Source organism: Haemaphysalis longicornis, unplaced genomic scaffold, assembly GCF_048455015.1.
Source record: "Haemaphysalis longicornis isolate Haplotype H1 unplaced genomic scaffold, Haemaphysalis longicornis Haplotype H1 scaffold_8, whole genome shotgun sequence".
Lineage (NCBI taxonomy): Eukaryota > Metazoa > Arthropoda > Arachnida > Ixodida > Ixodidae > Haemaphysalis > Haemaphysalis longicornis.
The window spans coordinates 187,416,963-187,441,682 of NW_027526445.1; the positions used below are offsets into that span (position 1 = coordinate 187,416,963).

A 24,720-nucleotide genomic window follows, 5' to 3' on the forward strand; every position below is an offset into this window, starting at 1 on the left:
TATCTTAGTCGCACAAACAAGATTCTCTGATGGCATGGAGAAATAGCTGGAAAGTGGCTATGGAGCTCCAGCTGCTTTACACATTTTCTGTAATACCAGTTATTTGTTTGAAGTTTGCAATAAAATTGATGTCATTTGTTAGTCTTTTTAATGAACGAAACTTTTCGTGGCCACAAAACAGTGGTCGATAAACAAATGCTCACTTTCTTTGGTGGCCTGTAACGATTCACTAGAATTTCACACGGCCAACCCAAGGAATCCATGGCTCGTACACTGCAGGGTAGTGCTAGTCTCCAAAAACATTTGACAGGACGACTGGAAACTAGCGCGGCCCACACGCTCCATAGGTGGAAACCAGTAGCCCACCCACACAGTGCCATAAAATAGCTAATGAACGGAGTGTCTCTGCTAAATATTAAGCAGGTTCAAAGGGTAGGTTCGCATTGATAGATTTTATGCCATCGTTCACTGTGCGTAGATTAACTATTTAACGGGCACAATAGTCATTTTTGTTATTTCGGACAGTTCTTGAAGGGTTGCCTAAATGTTCTTTAACAAAACAAGAAGTGAAAGCTCTCAGTTAGGGATTTTAAAAACATTGCTTAGCCTCTCCAGCAATTGTCCCAGCCTGAAGGAACTCGGCTGATAGTTGGTGCCGACTGTCGTCCTCGCTTGCTAGCTCCCTGACCAAACACATGAATGCAATGACTAAGAAAGATGGTGACCAAAGTGAGAAGAGAAGGTGGATCCCGTACAACAGCCCTTGATCATCTAAACACCATAAAAAAGCACCGATGATTCACAGGCCACGACTAGGGCATTAAAATACCTTTTGACATACATTTACAGGGCATTTACAACCTTTTATAAAAAAAAATCTTATAATTACACACAGTCCCTCCATAGAAGGGGTTTGTTTCGGACAAGGTCGTTGAAATTTGTTATTAGTAACAACATAAACTCATCATTGGTCCCTTTCATTCTGCACACTTACGGGCTTCGTTTTAAAAACCCTGCTGTTTCTATTTCACGTATAAATGAACTGCTTATGCAATATTCTCTTATTTACCTATGTTCGAAGTAAACTGTGTTATACCGTAAAATGTGATGTGCCGAGTGCATGCAGGTGTAACATTCTTCAATGGGGGACATGCAGAACATGAAGCTCAGTGCTGATAAACTTAAATCAGGGAAAATAAAGCTTCCCATGTTGCTTCTTTATTTTTGTAACTATTCTCTCTACCAAATACCTTGGTGGTAACTCAACTAAGCTCACCTTTACCCTAGGCCTTTATAATTATTTTGCTCTGCAATTATACATTCTCAGCTGGAGCATGCCTGCTGAATTCAGGCCCCAACCACGCTTTGCTATTTCACTTTTGCAGCTGTATGAAATGTTGCTCTTTAGGTTTTGCCAATGATTTCCAACAGGCCACTTAACTAGTGTAAAAACCATTTTATACATTTAATTGCTATTTATAGCAAACAGTATTATATCATTTTTCATAACACATTTTGTTGTAACCTCATTCAATGATTTTGTTACCCCGCCAGCCTGGTTTATAAATCTTTGCATGAACATGCTTGTCTTGCAGCTAATCTGCAGTAACAGACACCACACATTTTGGCTTTTCAGCGTAGCTTTGGTGTCCGCAAAAAGGAATCTTTTTCTTGGCTCGTCTGCAGCGCTTTGTAGAAAAAGATCACTTGCTGGTTTGGCTTTCCCGCAGGACTTTAGTATAGTGCAAGAGAGTATCGCTTGCTTATTCCTTTTTTGTTGAGGTTGTAATGCTGTGCATCTTCCAGAAGAACCCTGACATTTTGTTTAGAAATGGAGCTTCACACCACAAACAGTGCACAGAAAGTAGAGCTACTCACTTTTTGAATAGACACGGAAGTTTGGCAGATCACTTGTCATTGACAAGCAAGTGTTTGATTTCTGGCTTAAGATGCAACGCTGGGATAGTTTACTAGTTGGGGGGAGAAAACGCAGCACTGATAAACGGTACTGAAGTACTAGGAAAGGTGCCGTGATCAACATGGTTTCTATGTGTTGGCAGCTTTTTGGACCAGTGTTTTTCATGAATATTTGCCAGGGGGCCTTAACATGGCCTGATTTTGTATAACAAAAATGTCAACAGTGAAGCACTTATCAATGCTCACATGCTGCTCATTGATACCAGAGCCAAAGTACGTGCAGCAGTCATTTTATTGTTAAAGCCACCCATGATCCATACACCTTCCAGCTGTACTGAAACTTTCGCAAACACCGACAGGCATTCACATCCACGCACGTGGCCTTGGCTCCAGTTCTTGCACAAGGTATTAAGAAGTACTCTCGGTAGTGGGCAATGTCACGCTCGACACCAACCATTACCCCGAAGTTGTACTTGATAAACTATCTTTTAAGCCTGTTGGCTTAAAGGATTGTTTAAGTGCCCGTTTTGTGGAAGAAAAAGAAACAGCTAATGGACACACAACACACAACCCGTGAATGTGTTTTCTAGCAGCTGGCTTCTGACGAGACTTGCATCATTGTGAACGAAATGTGGGACATTTTATAATGCCCCTTACCACTAAGTAAATTCACTTGAGCAATTTTACAAAACAGTTTACACAGTGCGGAGTTAAAAAGCAATAGAATGTGAAACGTCCCCTCACAATTGGAAACTCTTCCTGTTCACTACCCCAAAGGCTTGGACAGTAGACGCTTAAGCACGCTTCATCAGTTGCGAATACAAGCATTAGTGTCAAGTTGGACTCCGCAGAGTGCTTGAGATGAACATATAGATGTCACAGCCACTTGGAATTTGTGCATAGACTGCAAGCCACCGAGAAAAGCTCTCATCATCATTAGCCCATCCTGCTGAGAGTGAATGGAAGTATTGTGGCTGGTTATGTTCAATTCCAACCAAGCCAAACACAAGAGTAAAGAGGGAACGAGCCTATCAAAATACATACTCAAAGCAGATGCAGGAGGCAGTTTTGTTGCCTAACCACGTTAGAGGAGGCGAAAGGTACTGGAGCAAAGGAAAGGGAAATAAAAGCCAAGCAGCAATTTTAAGCCTTGCCTATCATTTCATTAAGACTTCCTAAGTTGAAAGCACAATGGTACTCTAAGCAACAAATCTGAGCATAGATGAACAATAACTGAACTGTCACTTGATAACCTAGCGCACACCAGACTTTTAAAGGACTATTAGCAGAAGTTCCAAACTTGGCTCACACGGCGATCTTATCGGCTGCACTTCTCCCATGCTTGCACAGTTGGAGCTTGAGCCTCCTTGCACAAGAAGCCAGCCAGTCAGCGAATGGTTTCAGTGGTATCTTCAGTAGATATATCTTTGGACGGGCAGTTGGGCTCTACCCACGGAAGTGAAGCTGCGCTCCCTGCACGGATTCTGCAGCGCCGCGTGCACAGATCGTTTCTGCGGAATAGTCAGGATACATTTCTCGGCGATAGTACAACTGCCCCGGGGGAAAAATTGCAGAAGCTACATGCGAGGTCGGATTGCGTTCGATGATGCCGTGCGCTACCTGACGACACTCGATTCGTGCACACGCTGACACTACGTCGCTCGCGTTGGCATGTCATCAAAGACAGCTACCTCGTTAGACACGGCGCGACGCGATGGAAAATACTGATCCCCACGTTTTATAATTGAGCCACCACTCTAGAATTACAACACAAGGCTTGGCATGGAAGAAGCGAGGCACAAGTAGACAACGAATGCAGGCGCTTAAAGCCGATAGCACGCGAACTGCAAGACAACGTGAAGCTTACAAAATATTAATCGACAACACTACAGTTCTAGGAGCATGTAAAAAGCGGGGCGAAGGAGCGTGCAGAAAACAATGCGTTAGGCTTACCAAGACGTGCAACAGCAAGTTCGCAAAAAATACCCAATCTAAATAATTACAAGCACACCTCCCAACAAGAAAAAAGCGCCCCGCGGCAGCCGCTGTACAGGGAGATAAGGACGTAACAATGCGTCAGGCCTGCCATTCGGACCACGGGCGGAGAACATCGGGACACAAGACGTGAACACCCGGCTGCCGTCGTCGTTAACACAAAAAAAGCGGCATGATCAAATATCAAATGACGTAAACGTTTGTGACGTCACGGGAAGTCACGTGATTAGTTTAGCTTGACGTCACTTCTGCGTGGCAGCAGCCGTTACCAGGGGGGCGCAGCTCGTGCCACGCGCGTGGCAGGAGACTCAACCTTATTTCATCGCCAAAGCTCACTTGGCTCACTCCGTCCGCGCCGTCCGCGCTGACTGAAAACAGTTTAACCATGAGGCGATGGTTTAACTTACAAACTGGGGCGGCCAGCGGCCACGTGCTTCTGTGTTTCATTGGTTTCATCCATAGAGGTTTCATCAGCTTCATTGGTTCCATGGCCCAAATCGACTGTGGCCGAAAGTACACTTGTCATGTTCTCAGCAGTCATTCAGCTCTTCATGCATTTTTATACGTTATGGTATTGTCTAAGGCTGCAAAGCGTCATGTTTATGATGAAAAACCGTAGTTCATAACCATTTCATAGCTCCGCCAATTGGGATGATGATAATGATGCAAAGATACGTTGATTTTGAGCGCTAAATTCGAACAACTTCAAGAAAGTTGGGGGGGGAGGGGGGGGGGGGAGTACCCTATTTGCCCGAGATTAGTTCTAAAAGGTATACGTTTTGGACGATCCCCCTCCCCCACCCCAGCCATCAGCCAGGATTATTTTCTTGGATCCTCGCGGCGGCTTTAGCCATCCGGACTGCTGTGAGTTGTATAGCCGAGCAAGTTCTTGGTTGTGGCTCCGGAGTGGAGCTCAGCAGAATAGTCTCCCAATCTTACATAGTCTTGAGACTGCACTTTCCTAGTGTAGAGCTTGTATCTTCGTTGCGATCTTTGGCGGTTGCGCCTTTTTGCAGCTCATGGCGTGACCATGAAGGTCTGCTTTGTTGTTGCACAATTAATAGTTCAGAGCTTTGAATAGAGACCTGGGTATTTGCATGCCCTGAACAGTTCTTTCTAGTTCCTGGGCAGTCCGAAAATGATCTCGCAATAGAAACTTGATGAGCCAATAAAATACATAACTGCTTTGGAGCAGTTCCGAGGAGTCCAAAATTCCGCCGAGTCCCTTTAGCAGAACGAACAGGAAAATTGCTGTATCACAAAAAATTCCAGACCTGCGGCCAGATATGCAGGGGTTTATGCAGAATTTACATTGGGGGGGGGGGGGTCGGTGGGATGTTTTTTTTTTTTTTTTTTGGGGGGGGGGGGGGGTGTATAAATCCCTGGCGATATGCCGTTGTCGAGTGCCGTGAAGAACTTTCCACCGACAAGCACGTGCAGTTCGGTCGTTGCGTGTGACTTGCCCACGTAATACAAAGCCTCACCGTGTTGTCAGCCTTCTGCATGGTTATGTGACCCAGTCGCTATGGCTCCAAGACTCCTCGCTCTTGCAATGGGCATAGTCTTTGCTCAGCGTGGTCTTTCAATGCGTCTGGATATATATATCGAAATGCTCTCGCCCTGCATAATGCTGGGCTGCAGACTCTCTCTCTTTCAACAAAACTTGCGCTTGACAGCCTTTGCCCAGGTCTATACCACCGTTGAAAGCACGTGCATCACTGTACACTTTCGAAGTTCCTTTCTTTTTGTTTTACTCAACTTCATCTTCGCCAGCCAACCTCAATCCAAAAGGCATGTGTGCGCTAGCGGTGATCCCGTATTTCTGATTACATGTTCTGATTTCTGATTACATCCCGTATTTCTGATTACATGCAAACTGTCGGGCGTGATCTATCTTAACGCTGCGCCGTTGCCACGGAATCCTGGTTGCTAGGCCGCAAATATGTGCACAGTAATATAAACTGAGAAAAAAAAATCACGAATGAAAGCATTATGGCGTTGTTACTGTCACTTTTTTGTTAATATATATTTAGTCGTATTGAAGACATTAAATTGCAAGGTGCGCGCGGGTTTGGAGAATATCTCCTATATGGTATATATGCCCTTGTCTGGGACAGCCCCCATGGCGCTGTCTTGACTCTCGAGACTACGCCCGAGCGAAACACAGAGGAGAGAGAGAGAGAAAGAGATAATAAATTTTTATTCGTATAGCAGAGGCCGGAGTTATGGGCCGCTCCGCATCGAAAGGCATCCATAGTCATTCCTTGACTTCGACCGGCTGTCCTTGCTCGGGTCACCAGGTTGAGCTAGGTATCGGGATCTGGGCTGACCAGGGAAGCCCTCCACTGCTCCAAGGTGGGGTGTGGGGGCAAATCTGGATTGCGTTGGTCTAGGGTGCCAGGCTGGGGACAGTGAGCACGGGGGAAGGTTGTTGGATGAGGAAGAGGAGGTAGAGGCGTGTAGGATGGGAATAGGTATTTGTCTGGAGCAGCCGCGACGTTGTAGCTTCCTCTCGGGAGAGGCGCCGGTGTGGCGGAAAGAATATTTTTCGCATCCACCTATGGATGTGAGAACTGCCTCGTGCGCTGATCGCTGATCCCAAAGCAGCCCAGTCACCGTTTCCTCTGCGATGAACATTTATCGGAAGATTAGGGCGCAGGGATGCCACTTGCGACAGAAGTTGCTCAATGGAGTAGAATATGCCAAACGCCTGAAAACAGGTATCGCCGCCCTGTATGCTTTCTTACACCACGATTTGTGATGTTTTGTTGGGAACAGACCTGCTAAACATGTGTTTCAAACGCAACGAACGTAAGTTATTTTCCTACAACCGGTACAACTGCTACGATTCCAGTAAATTCATAGTCGTAAGTACCACAAAAAGACTCACGCCACACGAATAAAACTGCCCTGTTTAAAACTGCCGCCATGCTGAGAACCGGGCAAGTAGTTCCTACTGCGTCTCGTAGGTAGCAACACTAGAGTGTACTTTGATAGATTACTACAGTATGGGATTACAAATAAAAGAGGCCAGTTAGACAATTAACTTTCTCGCAAATAAAGATAATTCTTTATCTTTTTGCGCCGCTGAGAACTTTCCCAAATCAGCTTCGTATTTTCCTTGCTCACAGATTAATAGCCTTTCTATTGTAGTGAGAGGTTTATTTTCCCGACGTGTGACAAAATATTCTGCGTCACATAAAAATGGAAACCAAAGGAGAGAAATACCAAGCATTGCTCGCTGCTGAAAAGAAAACGAAGGAATGATAGTTTCGATATCGCTTACGAGTGCAGCGCCGCTTCTGCTGACAAATAGTGTAGTATGGTTTGTTTTGCTAAAAAAACCACTCTCAGTGCAGTTCCAGGGCTCCACGAGTGTGCAGAAAAAGAATAATTTTTTTTTTCGCGTACGTGCGTTCGGAATGGGGCACCGGAGCGGACGCTGGTAGACGGACGGAGCAGCGCAGCAAATCGCGGTACGGAGCATGCAGCGTGCAGTGCGTGACAGGCGGCAACAGTTGAGGTGAATGAGCTTGATTGTTGTGCTGGAGTAGGCACACACCTCGGCGCAGCCTGTCATGTGTGCGGCCGATGATCATCTACGGTGGACGAGGACATAAGCATTGCAAAACAAGATTGCTGTGTGCGTACCTGTTCGCCGACGAGCCCAGGGAAGGGGCCGGTGTCCGTTGCTGACGTGTGTGCGTGCTGCGGTGTGCATGTGCTGGATGTGTCAGCTTTAAAAGCGTCGTCGCCCGGTCTACAAGTGAGGATACTGACGACAGCGCTGATGCACTGTGTCAAGCGGTCGGCTGATGCTTCGGCTTGCAACGAGACCGCCTGCAGTCGCGTCAGGTAACCGCCTCCTTCGCAGGGCTGGCTACCGTCCCGTCGGTTAATGGAGCGGCTATTTACGAGCGATCTCGATGAGTGCGCACTCGTCCGCAAAAGCGCAATGCGGACAAGAACGGGGAGCAGGTACGGTTTAATTGTCACGGATCACGAATCGGAAGTTGCTCCCACCCCCCCATCGTTGCTATTGTGTTCGATCGCATCAATCATCGGCGGCGGGTTCTTTGGCAGTCCTCTACTGAGTTTCGTTGTGGTCCGCCGTTTAACTCCTCAAGTATATGCGTGGCTGCAGAAACAGTAACCCGTTCTGAATGTCAGTGAACGCCTGCAGTTTTAAATCGGACTGCGACCCCCTCCTTCCCCAAACCTTTTTTTTTTTTTGTGCGTGCATTTGTTCCGGGGGTAGTAAATAAACCCGAAACATTGCACGCTAAATGCAGTTAGCACGAGCGCACCGCGTCGTGCACGGAGCTGCTGCTGACGGATGGCCCGAGCCGAGGAAGGCTGAGCCGGAGACCTCATGGACGAGACCTCGGGGGCGCCGCGGTTGGTGCGGGCCCCGGCCCTCAAGCGTGGCCGTGGGGACGCAACGCCACTCTCCGAGCGGGTAAGCGCTCCCACCACCTGTTGACGTTCCCAACTTCGTCCGTGTCCGATACATCCTTCTTCCAAAATATACCACGACATCGCCAGAGTGCAGAAAAGTACGTAGCCGAATGCTTGTCGTGGTTGCTGTCAAAAAAGCCGTCAGGTGCGGCGGAGTGTACAACTCAATTACGAGTGATCGGCGCATTGCCTTAAAGGGGATCGCGCTTAATTGCGAAACACCGTCAGGTAGAGGGACTACACTTGCACGCGAACGGGTTAATTTCGTAACGAATCTTCTCTGACCTGATTAAGTCGCGGTGGTGTCGGTGGTATTGCGCGAAAGCACGCTTCTTGGCGACAGTTGATTTCGAGCATGCGGAGACGTCGTCTTGTGCGGCGCGACCTCGATCGTCGCCGCGGCTGAAGTGAGAGGCAGTTCGAAGGGCGGGCGGAGTTCGGCGTTGGCGTTCGCGTGGGCGGGGCGGCGGCGTAGCAGCCATGCGGCTTGACGCGGTCTTCGAGCCGCTGCTGCCGAGCACGCCCGAGGAAGAGTCGCGGCTCGAGACTGCAGCCCTTCGACGCCTTCTGCAGGTCAAGTTGGAACGCGTGTTGGGCCTGACCGTCACCAGCAGCGCGGCCCTCGACTGCGACCCCTGCTCGGGCCTGGTCGCCTATCCCGCCGGGTGAGCCGCTACCGCTGCTTGCGAGGCGACGCTTGTCGTTACCGCTTTTCGGATTAGCGATCAAACAGTGGCAAAAGAAACGAACCTTTGGAGCCGGGGACTCGGCGGTTTGTTTCTTTTTCAACTTCTATACATTTGTTGATCTGCGTTGACTGACGAAAGTGAAATCAGTGTTCCGGTGTAAAAACAACTTTGGAAGACTGTGTGGACTGGTTATTACTAATTATGGTTGTAAAAAGGTGTATTTACAGTTGGCAGGTGCCAACAACTACAAAGCCAACTAATTGAACTTGGTGAATTTAAGTTTCGTATCGCTACATCTAGTTTAATTAAAACATTTCCAGATATGTCAGGTAGTTCGTCTTTAATTCCACATTCTATCAGTACTTCAAATAGGTCAGAATTCGTAAGAATATATGCTAGGATGGGGGTATGTCCGACATACCCCAATCCTAGAGGCTAAAGTTTTGTTGAACGGGCTCCACACTCGACTGGCTAGACCGGTTCCGCTCACAATCACTAGCCAGAGGTGTTGTCAATGGTTACACGCTATTAATAATTACATATTACTAGACATAACTCTGGCAGTGGCTGCATTGGCCGTGGCTTCAGTGAGCGGTAATGGTTTTGCTGGTTGGGTAAAAAACATGGCTTACTGCTTGCATCATGTGCTGTGAGGAGGGCATGAGGTATAGCTATCACAGAATTGATTTCGATGTACACTAAATCCCCAGGTGGTCGAAATTAATCCGGGAGCCCTCCAATACGGTGCGCCTCATCACCTGTGTAGCATCGGTGCGTTAAACCCTAAAATCAATTCAATCAAGCTATCACAGAATGCTGGCCATGGAGAGAAAAAATACACACACGCAAAAGGAGAGAAGATCGAATTCGAGACCATAGTGATAAGTGGATATGTAGCCACTACTCCACAGTGGGCGATTTGAGCAGCAGTATTTTCCAGTTTGGCAAAACTCTAGATGCTTTGTTAGATAACAATAAACCTGACTGATCAGTGGGCGGAAGCAGTTTGGCTGGTTCTGGTTGGGTAAAAGTCAAGACAGAGTAAAGTAGACAAGGAACGTGGAGCGCCTGTGAACAGTTCGGAATATGTCAGTGGGTATGTCCAACTAACGCCGCCTGTATGACATTGCCTGTGGTGTCAGCTGCTTCCCAATGAGAGCAGTGGGAATGTCTGAGGCACGTCCACTGGTGGGCACTACACGACGTATCAGCGGAGAAACTAGGCATCCTGAGGGCCCTAAACACGGAGGAACAGGACTGCCACCTTGCGGAGTCTGGACAAACCCTGCAAATCACTTAATATACCGTATTTACTCGATTCTAAGCTCCCCCTTTTGCCAAAGTGAGTGGGGGTGCTTAGATTAGAAAAACCTGAATCGCTGCCCCCACCGCCACTTTTTCTCGTGACCGTATCTCTACGAGACGAGCACAAGAAACAATGTGTTATTTGGCAAACATTAAAAAAAAATAGAGACACTGAGCTTACGCCTGATACTCAGTCACTCTCACTACCCTTCGAGTTCGTTGTGCCGCTTGGGCCGGCGTTCTAAGTATCCCCCAGCAGGTCGTCTTCTGTACCAAGAAAGTGGTTTCTAATTGAAAACTTCATAAATTCAACTTGCGCCCATTTCCACGTGTCTGTGATCTACCTCGCGATGGTTCCATAGAAAAGGGGGGCTTAGATTCGTATGCAACCTTTTTTTTCGAATTTTTTTCCCCCATAACTAGCTGAGGTTTCTTAGAATCGGGGGGCACTTAGAATCGGAAAAAAATGGTAGTTTCCGCGAAGTTGTGGTGCCTGGTGGGCAGAACTCTGGATGGCAGCAAGGAGAAATGCTAGGGAGTAGGGAAGCTGTTAAGCCATTATCAACTGACGTGATAGTCAAAGTTATACAAGCGGCATTTGTCTGACAAACCAAAGTGTTTCCTTAAAAGCCTCTGGGATCTGCGCATGTGTGACTTACCTTTCGACACAGTGAAGAAAGCATGCATTTACATGAAAATGAAACGGTTTTTTTTTATGGAAGAGGAAGACAATGCCCTGTGTCTAGATTATGGCACGTGTTAAAGGTCACCACTAAATTAATTAAAGGGCCGCTAAATTGATTTAGAGCTGCTCTCCACTATATAGCACCTCATAGCGCAGTCGTAGCCTCAGTGCTTGAAACCCCCAAAATGGAAAAAAAAAAAAAATAGGATGAAAAGGTAGCCCTAAGCATATTTTCATACATAGCTCATTTAACTATGCTTGATGCCTGCATGCTTCATACATAAATGCAGAAAATTGGGCCAGAAAGGTTAGGCATGACTCTGGCCCGAACGTTTCAGTTACTAGAAATTTGCGTATTCTTTAATTTGTTACGCAGGCCTTTCGGGCCACTGGTATAAAGTTTAGGATCATGCTTTGCTTTGAACAGCTCTAAACTGTGCGCCGCAACAAAAGCACTTTCCCACCTGATGACTGCATTGGTGACGGCGGGGCTCTTTGATTATCTGCCGTGAATTCACTGCGCATGGTCTGAAGGCTCCTCTTGCCTTGGGTTATACATCATTTTCTTGAAATGAAATCGAGGCTTCGACGGACGCCCGTCTGGTCGGGAATGACACTGAAGTACATAATAAAGAATAATACGTCATTGTTTTATTTTCTCTGGTGGTCAGCGTATTCTTTATTATGTACTTCATCATTTTCTTGCTGTAAAAATAAATGGCAGCACAAGGAAAGGATGTCAACTGGGCAGGTGGTGGCGCTTGTCTCTCGCATGGTGTGTCTCTGTACCACTGAGACAATGCACAGCTTTTGCCAAGTTCACGGAGGCCTTGGCAAACCCATTGTTAAGCACTCTAGTCACTTGGCAACCATCAAAAGTAAGAATGAGAGTGCACTGCTCACAATTGAGGGCTGCGCGGTAGGTTCGCTGTGTGTTACTAGCATGATGTCCCTACCTGCCATCAGAGGCAGCTTGCTGGAGATGGAATGAAGTTGTTCGTTTCCACTTTTGAAAGGTCGGGCATGAACACAACATTGATTTGATTTGATTGATTGGTTGATTGATTGTGGGGTTTAACACGCCGACTCGATGCAGGCGACGAGGCGTGCCGTAGTGGAGGGCTCCGGATTCGTTTTGACCACCTGGGGATTTTTAATGTATGCTGAAATCTCCAACACACAGGTGTTTTTGCTTTTCGCCTCCATCAGAAAAGCGGCCGCCGCGGCCGGGAGTCGAATCTGTGTCCAAACACAATATAGGGATCGGTGCATTTACACATACAGTTCTCCTTCTGGATATTCTACCACACTGTCTACTAGAGCTATTTTTTTACCTACACTGGCTGCACTGATGCAAGCAGTCCCGTATATGTTCTTTTTTTTAGTAGAATATATTTCCAGTAGCATCTGCACTGGTCTGTGCAACACTGCACTCGTCTGCACCGGTTCAGGGCATGCGTACAGACCTCGAAAAAAAGAAGACAAATCATTCCCTAAAGGCAGGCATACACGGTACTGTTTACGGAGAATTTGTGTGAAGAAATCGCAGAGCCATGTCGCTGTATTGGGCCAGTGTGGGAAGCATACTGTTGACTTCTTGTGGAGTGAAAACAATAAGTGTATCTGATGCAGAGATTCAGCAGTCTGCTTTTTTTTTTTGCAACAAAGTGTGCAACAGTTCCACTGAACAGTGGTAAAACCTTGCACATTTTGAAGCATGAATGTTGATGTTGGCCTGCATTTGCCCGGTTCTGTGGTGCTCGGCTCAATGAAACACTCGCTTACAGCATGAGTGCTGTTGCCTACGATTGTGGCAAGGGATTTTCGTTCAGCAGCAAGTTGCTGCTGCACGCGTAGTGGCTAGCATCGGTTGGGCAAGGATTGTTGCTGCCGTGTGCTTTGGAAGTGGCTCTGGGCAGAGGGCAGTTTTTAGGGTTTTGAGCAGTGTCGAATGTTGTCACGACTGAAGCGCAGTCGTAGTGACAGCGTAAAACCACCAGCCCCACTGAAACACTTTATTCCCCAATCTTGTCTTTTTCTTGCTCCCTCTCTCCAAGGAGAAACTTGTCTGTAATTACACGGCAGAATGTAAAATTGAAAGTGGCTGTCAAATGGTAGCTGTAGCCAGGGCAGTAATGAGAAGAAGAGAGCTGTTAAATAGCCTTCTCGAACCTGCCTCCGAAAACCAGCCAGGTCTGAAAAGGAGCCCCGGTATCGTTTATGCACTGATGCGGAAAGAGGGCTTGGTGCCCTCAACTCGTGGCGTACAGTAGCTGTGTGGGTAGTCAAAGGGCGAGAATCATCGCAGTGATGGTGGCAAGAGTGATATCGCCAGTTGTGAAACCCCCCATGGGCCCCATGGAACAAAAACCAGTGTGCGGTTGTCCCTCCCGCGCTGGGGGCAAACAGGGGCAAGGTGACCAACCTGCCATCTATTGGCAGAAGTTTGAAGTAGTGCTCAAGCCCTTGCGGCTGCCGTTGTAAGTCGTAAAGGAAAAACCGTGGAGGAAGCATGAGTAAACATTACCTAATTTAATGCTTCCCAACTTGAAAAGCAAGCTTTAGTTTGGCAAGTTGTGCTGTTAAATAAATGTTTAGCCGAGTTTCAGTTGTTGTCCCCCTTGGCACAGTGTACTAGAAGAGAGGTGTGCCGTTCGGGGCTGATTAAGGGGGTCCCTTTTGCGATGAAAATGTCTGCTGCTTTTGTTGTATGCAGCACCCGATGATGATGATGATGATGATGATTAAAGACCTCCCCTTTGAATCGGGGTGATGGCATGCGCCATCTAGCCTATCTTAGTAGTTTGAATTTAAATTTAGTCCCTCAACTCGGATTTCTTTTTAATTCTGCCCTGCCGCTACCCCTGGCTGGGATGTTATTTTATCAACTTCCCTGCTTTTTTTCCACCAATACTCTAGCCGCTGCTTAGTAATACCTACTGCTGACCAGTTAATGCTTCCATCTATTGCGTAGCCCAGTGCCTCAGGAAGTAGGACTTTCCCCCCAATTCTATCCGGCTGAATCTTTTGGCATCCTATTACTATGTGGTCGATTGTTTCTTTATCCCTGCCACATACAACACATGTCTCATCCTGGGACAAATATTTGCTCATGTAGGTTCGAGTTCTCAAGCGGCCAGCCCGCGCCTCAAAGAGCAACGCACTACTTTTATTGTTGTCATAAAAGTTCTCTTTCCGGATCTCTTTTTTGCTTGCTTTGTAGATTCCCAGCGATGCCTTCTTTTCCATCCTCTCTTTCCACATGAGTGTCTCTGTTTCCTTCACTTGCTTTTTAACTGCCCCCCCTTGTTTATTTGCTGCGGTCAAGGTATATTTAGTCGCCAGCTTTCGCGTCCTCTTCCCCCATTGGGTGTCCACACTTTTAAGGTACACGTACCTGTGCACTCTGGCTGCCCAGTTCTTCTCATCTAAATGTCTAAGCCACCCCTGGTGGCTGCTGCTTGCCACCTGATGTTAGAAGTTTTGTTTGTTAATTAATCCTTATCTATCACTCTAAACAGCCTTCTTTTTTATTTCATGGTGTAAAGATTTTATAAAACCCATCAGATAACTGTTTAGTTTGATTTAAAGTGGAGCTGGCTGCAACAGGAGTTCTCTGGGGAACGCCTGCGCCCCATACAATTTTTTCATCGCTAAAGGGACCCACCCTCCCTATTTGCTCATCACGCGCACAACACACCTGTACATTCTAGTACACTGTACCCTCAGTGTGGCGCCAATTCACTTGCCTCCTCAGCTTCAACGAAGCAGCGGTGCTCACACGGTCCAGATTCTGAAGCGGATTTTTTTCAACTGGCGTATATTGAAGAACTGTGCAAGAAAGGCACATGCTTAGCTGGGTAACTGATAGTTTCTGTCAATGTGACAGATGTATTGGCTGTTGAAAGCACCAACCGTGTACTATTGCTGTTACCCTGCATGATCTTGTCAATAATTTTCTGTCTAGCTGTTGCTCTGTACAAAGAAGCTTTTTTAAAAGATCAATATGTCATTACAAGAGCAGCCAACCATAATTTTCTTGACCTAAGTGCTCACAAACTGCTACCACATCACTGTTACAAAAAAAAAAAAAAAAAAAAAAAAAAAAAAAAAAGAAGAAAACGGGGCTTATAACTGAAACACGGAATAACATTGTAACCATTCTGCTGCCTATCTTACATTGAACGAGCGTGTTGCAGCGGTATTGCTCAGGCTGTTGATATAATGGGCAAAGTGATGCTTAGTGTTTGATAGATACAAGCTGCTCTGTTGGTAAACCAGCCTCTTTTTTAATGTTTAGCTATTCAGCGTAAAAGTACTTGTAGCACAAGGGGAACATTGCAGCCAGGGACAAGGGCTTCCGAAAGTTTCCTCCCACTATAGGACAGCCGAGGGAGCTGCTGTACATCAGAAGTGCAAGATAATGGGCTGCTGTTATGCCTGTTTCTTCTTGCTTAATAATGTGCAGATTGACTACGATCGGTGCGTTGCACATTTGGGAAATTCTGAGGCAAGATGCGAGCCCTGTCTTCACAATACATTGTTACAAGCATGACTGCCTTCGTATGTCTCTTTTAATCAACTAGCACTTTTATCGGGATTTGAGTGGATAATCGCCGTGGCAGTTTAAATCGTCTGCACTCATAGAGCCCTGCATCGTTCAATGTTGCACGCAGCGTCCTTTTCAAGGAACAGCAGAAACTTGTCATGCAGTGGCATGCCTGTCATCGGTGTGTGATGAACCCAGCATTGGATTAAAATTGCAAGCTAATCCTTGAATCCTTGAGAATCCTTGAGGAATCCTTGAGAAATTTAGCGATTCGGGCGGGTTGGTGTAAACTCCTTTTGTATTACAGCGCAAACACACGAGGATCGAATTGACGGCACTTGTGTGTCCTTTCGTTACCTCTTTCCTTGTGTGTTTGCATTCTAATGCAAGATGAATCCTTGAGGGACAAGCATTAAGGACACGTACACCGTTTTTCAAAATTTTCTAGGCCAATCCTAAGCCTTCTCGACCACAAAGAATTCAAAGAATAAACTTCACATTAAACGTCGCAAAAATATTTTCTGACAGTAAGAAAAAAAGGTGTTTTCTCTGCCTCTCTGGCATACAACGTTTCAGCCACGCTTGAGACGTATGCTTGTACACTTATTTTTTTGCGGCCAGCGTGTTTTTGCTCTGGCCTAGAAAATTTCGACAAAGACTGTACTTCTAAAATCTTCCAACACTGGAACCGTGTGAGTTGCGGAAACCCGACGCTGACAGTTTACAAACACGAAAGACATGGGAAACACAGGATACACTCATGTGGAAGCATAGCTATCAACTGACTTTATTTTCCAACCCTTTTAGAAGACAGTGAAGAAAAAACAAACAGAAAAAAACAGGTTGAAGTACAATGTGATCTGGATTCAATGCCTGATAAGTGACATTGTCTCATTCTAATCCCCGATAAGCTCAGCACTCGTGACACACACAAAGTCTGCTTTTCTGTATGTGTATGATTTCCTTGCTAATGAGAAGCATCGATAAGCTGGCTGATGCATGCTGTGAACATGACCACAAGATTAGTGTGGTCATGTAAATTGTTGGGCACTGAACCCAAACACACATTCCAATTGAATCTATGGTTTTCTGTATTTTGTTATTTCGTTTTCGTTTTTTCCTCCATTCTCCAAAAGGCTCAGAAAATAGTCAGTTGTTAGTTGCCCTTTTGTGTGCATGTATTGTGTGTTTCCCATGGCTTTCATGTTTGTATACTTAATCAGTACAATGTTTCCGGAGTTAAACATGTACCACCTAGCTCACAAGCAAGCTCTGGTTAGTACTGTGAGGCCAGGTGCTCCTGTAGTCAGTGAATAGGAACAGATAAAAGCAACGAAGAGCCCTGCGTCAATAATAACATCATTCTTGTCGTTATGCTGCTGAGTCCAAAGACGCGGGTTTGATTCCCAACCGTGGTGGCTGCTTTTCTCATGCAGGCGAAAAGCGAAAACACCTGTGTGTCGAGATTTTGGTGCACGTCACAAGATCTGCAAGTGGTCAAAATTAATTTGGTGCCCTCCACTACGGCTTGCCTTATAGCCCAGTTGTAGCTTAACAATGCTAAACCCCAAAATTAATTAATGAATTAATTAGCCAGTTGCTCTGACTAAGGCACGGGCGGTGGGAGTGTCGATGGGTCGTGACGTCATAGATGAACGGAGGACACAAGAGACAGGAAACGCGGGGCCACCAGTGTGCTCCGGGGCCACCACAGTGTGCCCTGGGGCTGCCCCTGGAGTGTTCCCTTTCCCTCCCCTCTCCCCTGCAGGTGTGTGCTGGTGCTGTACAACACGCGCAAGAACCGCCAGCAGCACATCCTAAGCGCCTCCAAGAAGACCATCACGTGCCTGGCCTTCTCGTGGGATGGCAAGTACCTGGCCACGGGAGAGGTGGGTGGTGCGCTCTGCTGCCCAACAAGGAGGAGGGGCGGAGGAGAGGGAGGGAAAGGAAGGTCACCTCTTTCCCCTCTTCCCCTCGCAGTGCGGCCACCAGCCCCACGTGCGCATCTGGGACGTGCAGGAGAAGAGCCAGGTGGCCGAGTTCCCGGGACACAAGTTTGGCGTCACCTGCGTGGTGGGTGCATCGCGGCCACCCCTCAATTTTTGTCTCTGATGGGCGCTCAGGGTGGAGGGCTGCAACTGTGTGGCCAGGCATTCCGCTACTTGACCGAGCCAGCAAAGGAGAACGCAGCGGGGGCAGGAAGTTTGGCCGGAGAAACACTCGGTTGGGTTGATTGGGGGCGGTGGAGGGGTTGCTCTGTTCCTCTTGCTCCTCCTTATGCACTCTGAAAACGCTAAGCTGAGTTTACGGACACCAAAGGCAGGAGAAACACGGTACATGGAAGTGCGCCACTCTCAACTCTCTTTATTTTCCCTCTCTTCTAAGAACTGTGGGGAACAACAACAACAACAGCAAAAAGATACCAGGTCATCTCCACTAATGCGAAACTTGAGGAGGAGTGAATCATGCTGTGTATAAGTGTATTCTTGGCGCCTTGGCATTTTTGCCGATGGAGATAAAACCATTGGGGGGTAGCGGTATATGGCTTTGCTGTAAAAAGTCTATTGCCTTTGAAGCAAAAGCTCTTCAGCGCGAGGCGCAAACAAGTGTCCCGGTGTTTTTTTAATACGCGTTACGTTCTAGCACAAGGCGTAAATGAGTTTCCCAGTGTTTTAGTAGCGTGACTACGTGAGACGATAGTTACGACATGAGGCACCGACAGCCCGAGCCCCTAAGGGGCCTCGCCTCGACAAAAAACACAGAAAGATGTAGATTGGACAGAGCATGGTTCGGGTTCAGTGCCTGACACTATACATCGTTACATTGTTAATCTTGTTAGTTGCGCTCAGAATTCTTTACATGGAGTTACAGAGTTCATTGCACAGAGCTTTGGTGCATGTATCAGCTAGCCAACCCTGCTTCTTGGGAATTAGGAAATAGGACTCATGCAGGATGCACCTCTTGTGTGTGTATGTGGGGGGAGTACATGTAATGAACTCTGAGCGCAACCAACAACAACAACAAAAAAAAAAACGTGGAAACTGAACCCAGACCACGTTCCAAACAGTCCATGTTTTTTAGGTTTTTTTTATTACCCACACTATTTCCGAAACGGTGAAAAAATAAAGTAGTTTGCTAGTTCTAGTTCCATATGCGAGGATCATGTGTTTCTTCTGCGTTTTGTGTTTGTAAACTTATACCTGTGATACACGGCCATTTCAAAGGTCTTCCGAACGCCTTCCAACCAATTGTCAATCGAGCCTCCCATTGTAAATGCATAGAGCGCTCTTGTAAGTGAGAGTTCAATTGTCATGCAGTGTTCCCTCAGTTAACGTGTGAAAACTAGACCAGGTGCAAACTCTCATGCATGTAGTATTACACACACGTACTCTATTGCTTGTGAGTCACTCCAAGGATCACCCTTTCCACCTACACTTCTGCCCAGCTGGCCTGTCCTACACATGAAACAAAAAATAAGGCTTGCAAAAATGACAAACTGAGCGAGTTGGTACTGGTTCATAGCGAAAAACTGTGTAGAAACACACACAATAGAAGAAAATGTACGACACAGGCGCAGACTATCAACTACGATCTTATTGAAAGCAAACAATGTATATATGGAGTGGGAAAGAAAACCCAGAATAACTCGTAACCCACACGTGATTGAATTGGATTGGCAAATGTTTATTGAGCATAAAAAAATAATAAATAAGGCAGTGGGAGGGGGGAAAAAAGAAAGGGAACAACAACTTGAGAATGTGCGGGTGCACAGGCCGTGTGAGGATGTCGTGGATTGCGATCGTCCCAGCAGCGCTGTTGGGGAGGGGTGGTTGAGCATGCCGCGTTGTTCTGTGCTATGCAGGCGTTCTCCCCGAACCTCAAGTATGTGGTGTCGGTGGGCACCCAGCACGACATGGTGGTCAACGTGTGGGACTGGCGCAACAACACCAAGCTGGCCTCCAACAAGGTGTCCGCCAAGGTGGGCGCGTGCACGCTACTTCTCCAACATCCCGAAAGGGTAGTAGTAGCGCAAACTCGACGTGGACACAAGGAGGAGGAGGGAGTAGACAGATTCACTCCTCTTGTGCTGGTGTCGAGTTTGCGCTGCTTCAAGATGTTTGAGGGCCACTACCGACTGGCCCTGTTGTCGTTTCTTCTGTGCACACGTTGGCGGGGGGCCCCTCCTGACGCTGCCTCCCCCGCCACACATCACAGGTCAAGGCAGTGTCCTTCTCCTCTGGTGGGCACTACTTTGTCACCGTGGGCAACCGCCACGTCAAGTTCTGGTACCTGGAATACTCAAGGGGCACCAAGGTATGCCGCCGCCCCATCTTCTTATGGGGCTGTTGTTCTTCCCGCTGACATGTGGCACGGCAAGGGTGGGATCAAAGCAGAGTGCACAAGTGAACGACACCAACATCTTGGTGCGGTTAATGGCAACATCAGCCCTTACCTGGGACATTTCTTTACAGTGAAGCTGTTTGTACTGCCTGAAATAAAGAAAATGATAGTACAGTGTTGACCATTTATAACGTAACCGCTTATAGGGCAGGACCGGATATAATGCGGGTTTTCCTGACCACCGGTAGGCCTCCCATAGGACTCAATGCATAAGTCTACCACATATAACGTGGTTGCCCGCAGCGCAATACCGTTTATTGTACGGTTTTTGGCAGGTCCGCTGATCGACCAGTGCAGATGCGGCATTGTTTTAGGGTCGCAAAAAAGAAGGAACAGGGGTGAGACAGCTGCGCATATTGCGCAGCTTTGATACAAATTTGTTTTCCTGCGCCAGGCTGCTCCAAAAGCTTGGAAATTGCAAAAATTGCACCAAACTGCTCCAAAACAGTCCGAGAGCCAGGGATTTAAACGCTGCCGCGGCAGTATTCAGTAGGGAAAAATGCTTCCTGACGGCATAATTTTCCAGCACCCTCAGGTGATGCTTTTTGTAAAGGTTTAACTGATTGATCGTTCAATACAAAACCCGCATAAAAATGTCCCCGAAATAGTTTTTCCGAAAGTCACCCTGTCGGGTTGCACATGTTATATTCTGTCCGTTTTTAAAGTTTTCCCATCAAAAACCATTGCAAAGTCCTGTAGAAAAAATACTAATGTTTACTGAGGCGACAAACTACTTGTTCAAGTTGACGAAAAAACGGCAATTTTCGGAGCGCCGTATCTCCGGAACGACATTACTGGGCGCCGCGCCGCCATCTTGGTGTGGTGAAGATTGGAAAACATGGCCGCTGGGCAAAGCAGTTCCTCGTGGGTCAGGCTAGTTCACTCTAGTTCAGGAAGAGCACTCTTCACAGATTTCTACCATGGTTTTTGGATACGGGGGAGGCTGATTTACATTTATTCGTCTGGTTTGTTACGGGAAGTTGCGCGACTCGAAAGACGGGTTCGTCAAAAACAACGCGGGGCCCGCAAATTCGCCGTATTATGGCACTGAGTGTGAGGTGCGGTGCGTGCTTGAAGTGAAATTTCGGACTCATTGCAGACTCATTGCTGCCTTTGAGAGCGACCTTGCGAGTGGTGGGAATGGGACAGTCGACACTGCAGAAGGGGCAGCGCAGCTACATCGCCTCAAAATGTTCAAGCAGTGTCCTATAGCGAGACGGGCTAATATTGCACGGTAGTACTAACAGTTCATCTATCTGAAGTGAAATTCAACGCTAAAAGAGAGGTGGCTGAACATGTCAACGTTACTCAAATTACAATCGTAGCGAGCGTGTACCTTGGGGTTTGAAACGGGAAAGCAGGTTGGGTGTGACGTCTGTCACCTCGCTTTGCGCAACTTTTGCTGTTGCTCTACACTTGTGCATAAAGCTGAGTCTTGGATTACAAAAATAACAATTTCGGCATTCGCATGAGATTAAAAATGCCTTAAGATTGCTTAGTTTTTCAATTCGATATTTTCAAGGCGCTCTACACTATCTAAGCTTACGAATTTAAAAATGGTTTGTAAAAAGGTAGTGCAGCTAGTATGTTGTGGTCCTCTGGTAGAAAAAAACTTTTTTCAAAGGATGTTTCAGGGTTATTTACGTTCAAAACCGATTAAAAAGTGCTCCCCCTGGTTGCCCAAAAATTTATTTTTATGCTCCTAAGACCACGTATTTAATGTCGTTAACTGCTCCAAATCCAGGTTCTTCTGCTTCAAAATCGAGATTTCACTGCTCCAAAAACTCTGTCTCACCCCTGAAGGAAAGAAGATGGATTCAGCCATCTGACGCAGCATGTGCTCTCTTCTCTTCCCTAACCTAGACACAGAAAAAAAAAAAAAAGGGCACCCTTTACCTTTAGTTTGCGTCTTCAGTTTATCGTGTGATAGCCACAACTGCCCTTTCTCTTGGCACACCTCTGAAGATAGCCCTCCCTCCTTTGAGCACAGTAAGTTGTGATTACAACCTAGTGCAGATAAGCAACCATCCTTTTCCTTTTTGAACATCTGAAGATAGTGAGTCGAGCCAGCCGGAACACCAGAGGTTGCCATTACCTGTACATTGTGCCAATAAGCAACCGCCTTTGGGATTGCGAAGGTACGGTGAAAATTAAAAGAAATTCGGCTGCCGTTCTTATCACATTGTCTCACTGGCATAAGCCGGGCTGCTTCCTTCTCTGCCACGCTAAATGCAGATCGCTCAAAACATACACACCGAGTATAAGTTAAAGCCACGCTCGTGGTTTGTAAGACCGTGCAGCACCGTCCGATGCAAAGAAAAGAAAAGACGAAATGAAGGCCGTAACTCTGTTTTTCAGTGGCATTCGTTTGGGTGATGTTAAAAAAAGAATGATTGAAAGCTAGCTTGCGATATGGCTGTATTTGGGCATGTTTTGTTTATAGTGCGGTACTGCTTATAGTGCGAATTTTCGTGGCTCCCACGGCATACGTTATAAGTGGTCTACACTGTAGTACCCCTTTATGAGGGACTTTGAATCGATTGACAGATACTGTACGGACCAGACCATATGTCAACTTTAGGCCCGTTATCTTGTTTATGGCAATTCTAAAGTTGTAAAGGTAACGGCCACTGAGTGTGTGAATAAAAGTTGACCTAAAACACTGATTGCACTGACGTGTGTAAATCTTGGTGCGGTTTCATTTCTCTAGCAGAGCGCCTATCTAAATAGAACCATAAAAATGTGGCCTCCATCAAGACACTAAGAAGAACTGCGAGTTGGGTGTGTTGGGTATAGATTTGTGATGGGTAAAGTGCAAGCAATGCTTGGACAGGAAAGAACACAGGACGGAGCACTACTAGCATCTGAAAAGTTTAATCATGAGCACACATACATATTCATACAACCAAAGCCACCGTTATCACATAGCCTACATTACAATCCACCACCATAGCCTACATTACAATCCACCACCACACATCTACCACCAGACGTCAAGACAGCCGGGTCACTGTGCCACACCCCGCAACAGGCCCTTCACCCAAGTTCAATTAAAGGTAGTCGGACTTTGTTGACAGTGGGGGAGGAAACTTTAAAAAAAAAAGGAGGAGGGAATGGCACCGGGTGGCTCCCTGTTGTGGGTGGACCCCGTGCTGCGTATTCCTGGTCATTGGTTTTGAGAGGAGGCTGTGTGTTGATAATAGCTGTTTTCGCCTGTCCTCGATGCCAGTACAAGCCAGAGCCGGTGCCGCTGATGGGTCGGTCGGCCATCCTGGGGGACCAGCGCAACAACTACTTCTGCGGGGTGGCGTGCGGCCGTGGCGACTGCCAGGGCAGCACGTTCGCCATCACCCGCTCGGGACTCCTGTGCGAGTTCAACAGCCGCCGCCTCCTCGACAAGTGGGTTGAGCTCAGGGTGAGTGGACGATTGATTGTATGCGCTAGTGCGGTAAGAAGGTTTGAAACGTTTATTCATAAATGACGTACAATACATTCATTTGTACTGGACCCATCGGCAAATGCTAATGTCGGGTGCATTGTAACAGGTACATGCAGTTCAATTGAGGCGAGTGCAGACGAACATGTCTCGTGTCAATAATAAAATTCCAAAAATGCTACCACAAATAACTACCATAACCGATTTACAGAGTTGACAATGTTACAGTTGACATTCACATACTCGGAACCGAAGTTTACAAATTCGTACCGAGAAATGACATCACTTGTACACAAACACATTTTTCCACTCTAGGGGTGTACGTCAGAATTCAATGCAAGGTCACATCGTGTTTACCTGTAATGGAAGTATGTTTCTCGTGGACATTGCAAAGCCAGCAAATAAGCACCACTGGGTCCTTCTTTAGCTCTCTTGACAGTTGTGAAAGTACAAAAAGTACGTCTGGGGCACACCCAGGGCAGAACTGTGAGCTGTGCCCATTTCAAAGACGTCCCTTCAGCTGTGACGTAGGTGCACTTGCAAGGCCTCTGACCAAAGATGGGCACATACCATATTTTCGCGCGTATAACCCGTACCCAAAATGCGAAAATTTCAGTGGCAAAGTAGGGCTGCGGATAATACGCGGGGCTTTTCCTTTAGTGCAGCTTCACGGCAATGCACATTGTGCCGTGAAGATGACCTTGTGTACAACAGTGAGGACTGTGGCTCAAGTGATAGCTGTAGCGAGAGCAGTGACACTGAGTGAATTGTGACTTTTGTCTTGCAGTCAGTGTATTGCACTTGCTAAATATTTGCTTTTTCTGTCTACATAGGATGTGATGTGTTGCTTGAGCATTGGTGCAGCTTTTGAGTTGCTTGAGCTTTGGTGCAGCCTTTCCTGAATCAAATGTGCGGGCAATACGCAAGGATTTTTTTTTTTCTTTTAAGGCGGGCTGAAAGTGGGGGTGCAGATTATATGCAGGGGTGGGTTATACGAGCGAAAATACGGTAAACTTACTCACTGCCTTGCTTGTGTTGCATCACACCTGATCATCTGCTTTTAGGCAATCAGGGCTTGCTCAAAATGGGCACTTTGAGACAGAAATAAAATGGGCAAAACTGAAATTTGGACCCAGGTTGTTCACTGGCACTTTCATTCGCAGACATGGCTCGAGCAATGGAATTTACTTTTCACGCCACCATGTACGGCTTGCTATTGCCACCACTTGGGAGTGTGCCAATCTGCCTGTTCTACTATTAAGTTCCGTGCTTATTTAGTAGTGCC

The 24,720-nt window shown here is 46.8% G+C and overlaps 1 protein-coding gene across 1 annotated transcript in view; it reads left to right on the forward strand.

Moving 5' to 3' along the window:
• The first annotated feature begins 7,295 nt into the window (after positions 1-7,295).
• Positions 7,296-24,720, forward strand: part of Wdr62 (WD repeat domain 62) — a 77,636-nt gene continuing 60,211 nt past the window's right edge. Inside the window, exons 1-8 of the mRNA XM_077681220.1 lie at positions 7,296-7,767; positions 8,205-8,371; positions 8,944-9,035; positions 17,367-17,487; positions 17,579-17,671; positions 19,461-19,577; positions 19,814-19,912; positions 23,229-23,414. Coding sequence (XP_077537346.1) covers positions 8,285-8,371; positions 8,944-9,035; positions 17,367-17,487; positions 17,579-17,671; positions 19,461-19,577; positions 19,814-19,912; positions 23,229-23,414 — 795 coding nt within the window. The 5' untranslated portion in view covers positions 7,296-7,767; positions 8,205-8,284. The remainder of the gene's footprint in view (positions 7,768-8,204; positions 8,372-8,943; positions 9,036-17,366; positions 17,488-17,578; positions 17,672-19,460; positions 19,578-19,813; positions 19,913-23,228; positions 23,415-24,720) is intronic.